This window comes from Kogia breviceps, chromosome 10 (genome assembly GCF_026419965.1).
Source record: "Kogia breviceps isolate mKogBre1 chromosome 10, mKogBre1 haplotype 1, whole genome shotgun sequence".
NCBI lineage: Eukaryota > Metazoa > Chordata > Mammalia > Artiodactyla > Physeteridae > Kogia > Kogia breviceps.
The window spans coordinates 57403966-57414146 of record NC_081319.1 but is presented as its reverse complement, the minus strand read 5'-3'; the positions used below and the strand labels follow the sequence as shown (position 1 = coordinate 57414146).

Sequence of the window (10181 nt, the reverse complement as noted above, 5' to 3'; positions counted from 1 at the left end):
ATGGCGAAGGCTGCCCGCTGCCCGGACCCCTCAGCCTCCTCGGAACCGCTGCAGGAGCCACCGTCAAGAGCGCGGCGCCAACAGTGCGAGGAAATCTGGTCCAGCCTGGGGTTACAGAAGTTCCTGTGAGCGCCCTCCTATCTTCACGAGAACTTCTAGAAGGACGCTAAGGACTTTTTAGGGAGACGGGGAAATTTTAAATGGCCGGGGGTGGGGGTGGATGTTCACATTCTGCTGCCCCAAATAAGCAGAGATCCGGCGCTTCGGGGTCGGCCAGAGGTCCATCAGAAGTCGGGCACTTTGGGGACCACCTCCGAGGGCCTGCTCCGTGTCTGGCGCAGCAACATCCTTCCCTCGGTGACTCGATGCGTCCTCGGCGACACGCAAAGGACCGAAGGAGGGCCTCCCTGTCCTAGGGCCGAAGGAGAAAGGGGGAGAGTGTGGAGGGGTCTCCAGAAGTTTACTTCTTCTAAGCTGTAATAAGGAGAAATTCAGTGACCACCAATGTCAGAGTCCCCATCATATTAAAAAATAAAATGTCGTAGCTTCAGGCTGCCGCTCAGCTCACGGGCGGGGAAGGAAATCCAGCTCCTGCGGGTTCGGGCTGGCGGAACCCATGAGAACGCCAAGTGCAGGCGCTGCGCCCAGGCGTCCGAAGCGCAGGAGGGACTCCGACCCCCGACGAAGACCGCCGCAGGTGGACGGATTCCGCGGGTTCGAGTATCCCGGGGGCTAGACCGGCGGAATTCGTGCACTCGAAAGCTTAAACCCGAGGGATGGGGGAGTTCACAAAAGGGGACTCGATTAGGCCCACCAACAGAGTTTTGCAAATTGCCTTTTAAAAGTGCCTCCCGATGATGCCGAAATCTACGCTCGGTGAAAAGCCAAACTCTAGGAGCCGGCTGGCAGCTGGGCGGGGGGGACATCGTGGTGCAAGCGGGGAAGGGGAAGCGTCCAGGCCAGTGGAGAATGAGTGATTTTAATTTTTGTCCCCACTGGAGGCTCAATTTCGATTAGGGGCAGGAGGGAATTTTTTATTTCGGAGCGTTTCCATAACACCTGCAGAATTAAAAACAACAAGAACAAAAGAATAAACAAACAAAAAACCCGGGCATCGTACCCCGCCCCCCTTGTTTGGTTCAGAAAGAAGTAAGAGCCTGCAGAGGAAAGGGAGGATCGTGAGTCTGCCTTTACCCCCAGGTTGAAAGTTAATCAGAGACGGCTGGAAAGGAAGGAGCCTGGACCAAAAGCTGATCTGGAGCCTTGAAACTCCACTTTGAGGAGTGGGGATGTGCGTTGTCGCAGACTCCGAGCGGGCTCCAAGACACGGCCCTGGTTTACAGAATGAGAGTTTGGCTGCACCTTCCCCTCTTCCCCTATTTCTCTCCAGATTCTTCTTGCTTTTCCCAGTGGGTGGCTCCCCACCCCGCCCCCCAGGATAGCTACACTGCACCCCAGCTCTTCTGGGCTTCAGCACCCTGGAGGAGGAATCCCGGGGCAGCGAGGAGCGAACTCGTGCCGAGGCGGAGTGGGGGGCGGGGAACGTCCCTCTCCGAGTTCTCCCCAAAGCAGAAAAGACTTCCTGGGGCTACGAGTGGATGGCTTGTTTGCCTTCCTTTTAAAAACTCGAACAACCAAAAAGTGTTTGGAGATGTAAAGGACACGCGTAGAAAATGACAAACAATAGTATTTCCAAGTCAGAGTCGTGTCATTCTTGCACTTCTTTTTCCTCTTTCGTTGCAACTTGTCTAATTGCATATTTCTGTTTGGGGCTAGAACGGAGGCGAACCAGCGACCCCCCAAGCCGGTGCTCCGCCCCCCAGACAGCCCCCGCACTCGCGCCCCAGCGCAGGGAACGCCGCCTGCGAGGGCGCAAACGCTGGGACTCCGGCGGAGAATGTAAACAAACGGGGCGCCGAGTCCTTGATCTTTATTTAAATAGAGGCTTGTTTATCGGTGTCATCCTAGGAGGATTAATTAGATACATCTCTTCACAATTTGGTGTCTGACACTCCATCTTAGGAATGCCTTATCACAAGGTGTTAATTGGGGCCACTCAGCCACTTACGTTTCTATTAAACACTGTGAGGGACTTTTCACAAGTACCAGGTTCTTTTTACTGTACGGTGCAAAAATATACAGGACTGGAAATAGACTGGGGCCAGTGTCTGCTTTATCTCGGAGGTGATTAGCATTTGCAGTCTTTCTAGAGGGCAGAAGAGGAGAACACCGTTTCGAAATTCCATCGCTCGGGTTCCTTGGGGTTGGGGCGGGGGGCGCGCAGACCGGGTTAGGGGGCTCCTAGTCCTCCTGCCCCCAGTCTGAGTCTGTCATCCATAATAAACACACATAAACCAAATTTCAAGGCTTTCGCTTCCAGCTCCAGTAAAATTCGGGGCGGTTTGGGCAAAGCGTTTCAACAGGCATCGTCGGAGACGCGGGGCTGCAGTCCAAGACCCCAAGGTCACAGGCGGCACGAGAAGGGCTCCGAACCGGGAAGGGCGGTGGGAACTGGAAACCGCGGAGAAGCGATGTGCGAGCTCCCGGCGGCCTTAATTGGGGGCAGACGGGGAGGAGGGCCGGGCCGATCGCTCGCCTCCCAGAACTAATCCTCTTAGCAGCTGCATTTCCGCGCCACGCAGTTAGCAGAATGACACTCCCGGCCAGACCTTTACCCCGGGAGCGTCGGGAGGGGGCTGGAAAGGATTGCAAGCCGGGCCAGAAGCCGTCTGCAGATAAGCGCGGCGGGATGTCTGGCAGGAGGACAAAGGGCCCTTCGCTGCACTCCTTGGTTTAACTCTTCCGCTGGCCCAGGCCCCTCCGGCGGATTGAGAGCCGAAAAAGCGGAGCTAAAAGCTAGGCAACCGGCTCCCCGGCCGCTGCTCGCAGAGCTGCGTTGCGCTCCCGCCGCCTCCCTAGCGCCGCGGACCGCAGCTGCCCCCGCGGCGGCGCCCGGGGCTCCGGGAAGAAGGAAGCCGCAGGTGGCAGCGGGAACAGGGGTGTCGGAACTCGTGGGCGCCCAGGGGGCCGCGAGGGTGCCCGGGGAGCCCATGTGGGTCCGGGGATGGGAGACCCCAAGGAGGTCTAGGAGAGGCCCGGACGCCAAGGGCTGGGGGTGGAGGTTTCCTAGGCTCATATCAAGCCTGCTGTGGGCAATCTTGCATCTCGGCGGCAACCCTCCTCCCCTCCCCAGCTCCAATCTCCATTGTCCAGACTTCCCAGTGTGGTGAGGAAATAACCCCATTCATCTTCAAGGAAAAAAGATAAACAAGAGCATCCCCACCCCCTCAATGAAGACACTGTCCACTTAGATTCTAGAGGCTTACGTGGGGGGGCGGGAGTGGGTTGGTGGGACAGGGTTCCTGCTGGAGGAGGGTGGAGGAGGAAGCAAACTAAGATTTTTGAAACAAAGATGAAAACCCATTGTACAGAAGACAGGGCTATGCCTGTTCCCTTAATGAACCACATTTATTAAAAATGACTACGACTGTACATAAAAATCCAAGGTCTCTAGAAAGCCTATAGGAGCTGGGGCGTCAGGTTTCTGTTTCCTCACATTACCAAGTTGGGAAGTGGGGGTGGCGAAGGAAGAGGATGACATGGGGGTTTTCCTTAGCACGTTTCAAGTTAGTACAGTAGCTGAATACATTCTTAACTAAGAAGTAAACAGAATATTCCCATATGTTGTGGGGATGACGAAACTTCCCCTGCTCCTGCAGCTGTGGTCCGGTGAATTGCAAATTCTTTACAAAGCCAAAGCACCAATTTTACATAATCTCATATACCTACGTAGACTATTTGTACAATATTTTCCACATTATTCTACAGTGTATCTAAGCACACAACTGTACGCTTTAAAATTCTCCGTTTTTGTTTGTTTTCTGGTTCCCCCCTCCCTTGCTGTCTCCTAAGTCCTACAAGCCACCCAGGCACACAGCAGAGGCCTAGTACATGAGGCGATCCTGGACTAGGGCAAACATGGCTTGTTTCAAAAGCCTGGGAAGAATCAAAGTCAGGTCAAACCAGCACCTTCACAAAGTTCTTGCCTCCCAGGCCTAACATCTTTTATCCCTAGCAGAAAGTTAACAGCAAAAGTCCCTTGTTGAAGGTTAAGGCCCACCCTTCTATTCCAGAAGCAAAACATCTTACCACTCTGGGCTTCTATTTGCTTACAGATTTACAAATAAAAATGAGAACCAAAGCTTTCAACACCTTTGATGGTGCTAGGCACTCAATCTTCACAGCCCAGTTCTCTGAATGTCTAGTGTCTCCAATAAATAAATCCATAACTTTGAATCACCTTCAAATTTAAAAACACTTGAAAGTCCTCCATTAATTTTATTAAAAAAGAAGAAAAAATGCTACGCTTGTTTCAGTTACCTGAAGCAATCAAAAAGCTTTGGCACCTTCTTTTAGAGAATTGCACAAAACGGGATGCATCAGGGTGGAAGGCAAACGTCTTTTTGGCAACCTAGACAAAGAAGACAACAAAAAACACCACCAAGTCCATTGGCAAAAAGTTAGCTCATTTTGACGAGGTTAAAATAACTATTTAAGGAGTCGTGTAAAAAGCATAATACCCCCCCATGCCTTTTGAGGTGTCTTTACTGTACTCTTCAGCATTGATGTCCTCGCACTTTATGGAGGGAGAATTTTCATTGCTAGAGGAGCTAGGAGACAGCCGCCTTCGCTTACAAGCACTGGTGTACACCCCTGAATCATTGGAGTCAAGAGACTTGATGGATGGGGGTGTCTCTATCCAAGAAGAGCTAATTTCTTCTTTGACTTTCTCCTTGGAAAGCTGATCTTCAGAGAACACAGGGGGGCTTGTTCTGGAGGTCCATGGGAGTCCAGCTGCCATCTTCCTTTGATAAGAACCTCTACCTCCCCACCCTGCCATTGTAGGGAAGGTGGGGTCGGGGTAATACCCCAGGGCATGGGATGTCTGGAGGGGCAAGGATTTAATACCATATGGGAGCAAGGTGCTGGAAGTATATTCAGACTCATAGGAACCGATGTCTAGTTTGTTGGTCCCAGGTTGCTGGACGGGTGTGACAAGCCATCTCTGGGGAGGGTTGGCTACCTCTTCGCTCTGTTGGGGTGAAAGGAGGCCGTTGGTCTGTGGCACGGTTCTCTCGCCATTATAATATCGGGCTTGAGGTAAAGTGTTGACAAAGGGCTCCGGGAAGAAGGACTGAATGCCGTACCGACCTCCAGGGACAATCTGATGGGATCTAGGAGAATCCGTGGGAGATGGAGTTAACCTGTCATTTTCGGAAGCGGTGTACATGCTACAATATAAAGAGAAACACTTAAAAAAAAAAACCCTAATGTTGTCCCCATACAATCTACCTCCCAGAAATGAAGAAGGCTCTAGAGCAGGAGTGCTGGTCTATGAAGTGGAGGGGTAGAGGTAGTAGGGAATGCACTGGCCCATTTTAACTGGACTTGGCTCATTGCGGCCAAATTTCCCACCACGAAAGAAAAAGCTTCCTCCCAGGCATTAAGCATTTAAACTGTAGAAAATCCATCTTTGCAAGTCCTAGAACTTGGAAGAACTTGGAGCAACTCTCCCTTCAGTGGTAGGGAAGGAATGCTGGCCTTGGTGGGTAGAAATCCCAGATTTAAAAGGCATTTGTGGGGCCTTGCTGTTTGATGTTGTGAAAATGACATCCTCTTAGTGTCAGGTTTTTCTTATGTAAAAAAATGAGAGGGAATAATAATCCCTGCTCCTGAGAGAATAAAAAAAACTGGGATCAAATGGAAAGGAAGGCATATAAATGCAGATTATGAAAATTTCAAATCTCCACTCAAATGTTAAAAAAAAAAAACTCCTCATTTTTAAGCCCTTAACATTTCTTTAGAAATGAACAAAACCCTTCTGTGAAAATTCTAAAGCAAGATTAGTCAAGGCCAAAAATATGCAAAAATAAAAATAGGCAAAAATCCCAACGGTGGAAGCTCTTCCTAGAATATGGTCTCAAGAAAGTGTCTGATTCGATATGTCGTGTTCAAAGATGACCAGGCGAGGAAAAATAAAGGTGCACTTACGAGTCATAGTTGTCCCTGAAGCCTTTTGCAAACGGGTTGTGATCAATCTTTAGTTGAGTTATCTAGACAAGGGAGAAAAAACAGTCATTGAGTGTTTTCTCTCTCACGTTGGACTGAGCTTCAGGGATTCTTGGGGACCATGGGGCACTCACATCGGTGTTTTGGTAGGCAGTCACTGCAATGAACTGCGTTTCTGAGAAGATGAAGGTCTGAGTCTTGGAGGGCTCGTTCAAGTCCTCCACGCCATCCTCTGTGACTTCAACGATGTGCAGTCGTGGTTGGTACTTGTGTAAAGACTGTAAGACTATCATCTGCAAATGGTACAGAGAAAAGAGCTGCCAAATTGAAAAAGTAAAGTAGATTTTGACAAATTCTGTATTTTGGAATGCGACTCCTGCTTGCTCCCCAGCAACAGCTAACTTTTCTATTGCCATTTTTGAAACTTAAAACATAGCTGGGTATGTGTGTTTGAATAAACACTCTTGCCTCTTGGTTTCCTAAGTCGACAAAAGATTTCAGTATTTCTGCTCCTAACAGTTAACTCACTGTTATTGAAATCCAGTAGGAAAAAAAAAAAAATTAAAAAAAATGAGAAAGGTCAAAAGAAAAAAAAAAAGACTAGAAAGAGGCAAGCAACAGGTACCTGCAAATATTACAAATACAATGAAGAGTACGGAAACTCATTAGAAAAGAGGTTCACATCCAGAAGACACCACCTCCTCTGTCACCCTACCTGGGTGTTGTTGTTATTTGCGCCTTTGTTATTGGTGAGTTTTAATTTCCCAAAGGAAATCTCCTGTCTCATCCAGTGGGAACCAGTATTAGGAGATTCTGGGTGAACATACATTTTGTTGCCTAAGAGAAAATGAAACAAAACACAAAACCCAAGCATAAAGGGCTGTTTGCAAATGGAGGTAGGGGAGGGTTATTTACTACCTATGGGCAAGATTTAACAGCTAGACTTAGAACACGTCTCCCATCATTAGCAGTTTAAGAAGGCCAGTGGAGACCAACTAGACTCTACTGATTCCCCTCCCAGGGCCCTTGTGCTTCCAGCCTTCCTTGGACAAGGCAAAAATGGAGCCAGTAGGCGATGCCTCTTGAAGGTTAACTTGGGGGCTTCTGAAGCTAGACAGGCAAGATCTGATGGAAGGTGGTTGGATTTTTATGGTGAACTCAACCTTGGAGAGGCCTTTTCTCAAGTGAAGATTAGAATGTCAGGAGCCCTTGTCACCTGGAGAGTTTACAGCAATTCCTTTCTCAAAGGTAGGGATGTGGAGGGAAGGGTCATGGTTAAAATTCTATATACTAGTAGGCAAGAAGTCTGACTTAGCAATTCTCTCCCTTAATCAAACAATCAACACAAAGAAACTCCTAACACTTCCAGGTCCCGGATGTGGAGGGAGGGATGTGAGATTTAAATGTGTGGTGTCTTGAGTCGGGGGCTCCCGCCGATGCACCCTGCCCAGGCCCTTTCTCTCCTCACCCTGCATGTTATTGTCGGCTTTTCCGCAGGTCACCCATTTGCCCCCCTGGAAGCGCCAGTGGTTGGGGTCCGCCAGCACCACTTCTACGAACACGTTGTAGTGGGCGGTTGGATTAAGTCCGTTTATGTTGAAACTCAAGAAAGGAAACATGCGTCTGTGCAAGGGAATAGAACCAGGAGATTTACATCGGAACGCCCGGGCACAGGCCCACGCTTAAGGACGACATTTAGAAGTCTACAGACGAACAGAATACCGGTAGATAAAGTGGCCCTCACTACGTAAAATATTCTTGAGTTGGCAACTCTCAGAACATCTCTTTTCTGAAATAATTTGCCCCAATCCCCGCCCTTCTGCACCACTCACTCAAGTTCTTGACCCTTTCAGATGCTCATTTATTTTCTTCCTCGATGTTTAAAAATCATTATTTTTTACATGTACAAGTGCCAGAGAACATTAAGCTGTTCTCGTAAAAAAAAAAAAAAATTAGTTCTACTAGTAAGGCTAAAAGTCCCCTTTGGACGTCCCTCTCCTAGCACCCACCCCTCACCTTCCCCAGAAGTAACCACTGCCCGCAGTGGGATGTGTATCCGAACTTTCTCAGGCCTGGGACCCCAGCCCTGTCTGACTCCAGGTCCGGCCTAACCCACTACCCGGACCAGCCCCTGTTGCCGGCTCTCTGGTCCTCGTGCTCGTCCCCCGGATGCGCCCCGCGGAGACCCTGGCGCCTAAAACTGAGGGAGCCCATGTCCTGTGCTCAGAGAGGGTAGCCACCCCTGGAGCCTTCCCGCATCCGCGGCTCCTCGCCCGCCTTCAGGGACCGGCGTACCACCGGCCGGGCGTACCTAGGAAATCCAGCTTTGTGGACAAGCCCCAGTTTCCATTTCCGCCTCCTCCTCGTCAGTCCAGGTGAGGGTGACGAGAGGGAAAGGGGGAAGCAGCCGTAGCCTTAGCGCCCTGCACAAACCGCCGGTGCGCGGACGGGAGGGACATCGGACTGGAGATGCGGCGTCTCCACTGGCTGCGCACGGAAACTCACTCTCCCAGCCAAGAGCAGAGAGGGCGGGCGGCGGTCCCCCATTCCCGGCCACCCTCAGGACCACACAGGTCCTCTCTGCCCCCGCGCTTCGGGGCCCCTCCGCGCTGCGCTCACCTGCCCTGTTTCGTAATGATCATCTCGGTTTGGTGGCGGTGGAATTTGAGCCACAGAGGCCGGTTGCACAGGTAGACGTGGGCGCGGAAGCCGGAGCCGGGAACCCCCAGACCCCCCAGTCCTCCGCAGGAACCCGCGGCTGCTGCCCCGGAGTACGGTCCGTACAGCGGAGCCCCCTGACCGTACTGATAGGCGCCCGGGCCGCCTCCCCCGCCGCTGCCGCCCGCTCCGCCGCTCGCGCCTGCTCCCGGGCCGAACTGCGCCCTGCCGGGTGGGCACACGGCCGCGGGGAAGCCGCCGGGGGGCAGCATGGAGCCGTAGGGGTAGCGCGCCCCGTTGGGAGCCGGGTACACAGATCCGTGGGGCGCCCCGGCCGCCGCCTGGTACGGGAACAGCGAGCAGGGCGCGGCCAGCTCGGAGCCCTGAGGCCCAGGGGACTGGAGGTAGTAACGCTCCGAGCTCAGGCTGTCCATGGAGTAGCGCGCGCTGGCGGCGGCGGCGGCGGCGGCGGCTGCGGCGGCGGCGGAGGGCAGCTCCTCCTCCCCGCAGGGGGAGCCCTTGCGGCCGTCCGGGGGCCCCGGCTTGGCCACGGCCGCGGTGCGGGCAAAGGCGTCCCCGGCGTCGGCGTCACTGAGCATGGCCGCGGGGGCCCCCGCACCCGCGGCTGCGGGCTCCCCACTCCCTGCCTCGCACGAGAGGCTGCCCGAGAACTTCTTGGGCGCTTTGTCTAAGTCCAGCCGCTGAGGCGAGGGGGCCGCTCCCGAGAGGTGGCCGGCGCTCCCACCGCCACCGCCCCGCGCCCCCTCCAGCGGGTAGAAGTGCGCGCCGGGCAGGTTCACCGAGCTCACCAAGAGCTGCTCCCCTAACTGCATGCTTTGCAGAGCGCAGACGGCAGCTGGCTGCTTCCTCTCCGGCCGCGGCCTGATTATAAAGGCAGGATGAGGGAGCCAGCGCCCTCTTCCGAGGGGAAGGTAACTTCCCCTTCCTCCTGTGCCGGTTACCCACCTGGCGACACGCGGACCGCTAAGGCGCGCACTCGCGCGTCCCAAACCCAGTGCCCTTTCCACAATGAAAGGGCACTGAATTTTCAGACAGGAGGCGAAAACTGACCGAGAAGCCCCCTCCTTTTCCTTCCGCGTCCCGTTTGCCTCTCTGGACCTCCACCCTCCTCCCCCGCACACACGGGAAGAAGAGGTCTTAGATCTCTCTCCCCATCCACCCACCAGCGCTAGCCTTTCTGCCTTTCTCGACTGAAAAACTATCGGTCAAGTTGACCACTTGGAAAACTTGCAGGCTGTCATTGGCTGCTTTATATATGTGAGGCCAGGGAGGGGCTTCGCGGCCCCACAGCCTCGGGACCCTCCTATTGGCTGGTGGGGGTGATACTAATTCAATTAGGCATTTACTAATTGGATCAAGTAGCCCGCGACTTTCTTTTCCTTTAGATTGATTTTATTTCTGTTTTTCTTTTCTTTCTTCTTTCTTTCTTTCTT

The 10181-nt window shown here is 52.7% G+C and overlaps 1 protein-coding gene across 2 annotated transcripts; it reads right to left on the bottom strand.

The window, feature by feature from the left end:
* Window positions 1-4552: 4552 nt before the first annotated feature.
* EOMES (eomesodermin) lies at window positions 4553-9560 on the bottom strand. Of its 2 annotated transcripts, none has more exons than XM_059076731.2 (6): window positions 8689-9560; window positions 7538-7692; window positions 6785-6906; window positions 6204-6362; window positions 6052-6113; window positions 4553-5291 (listed from the first exon to the last, which is right to left on the bottom strand). In XM_059076731.2, exons 1-6 carry the CDS (start codon window positions 9558-9560, stop codon window positions 4553-4555), a joined length of 2109 nt encoding a protein of 702 aa, XP_058932714.1. The 2 variants fall into 2 exon arrangements, with proteins under 2 accessions (XP_058932714.1, XP_058932715.1); XM_059076732.2 differs by having other exon boundaries at window positions 4553-5234.
* Window positions 9561-10181: the final 621 nt, after the last annotated feature.

Bases quoted from the DNA above. Each gene is read 5' to 3' on its own strand.
- EOMES (XM_059076731.2), bottom strand. From the start codon at position 9,560: ATGCAGTTAGGGGAGCAGCTCTTGGTGAGCTCGGTGAACCTGCCCGGC. The intron at 6,907-7,537 runs GTGAGGAGAGAA...ATTTTCTCTTAG, and splicing joins AGCCGACAATAACATGCAGG to GCAACAAAATGTATGTTCAC. The intron at 6,114-6,203 runs GTGAGTGCCCCA...TCCCTTGTCTAG, and splicing joins CTGCCTACCAAAACACCGAT to ATAACTCAACTAAAGATTGA.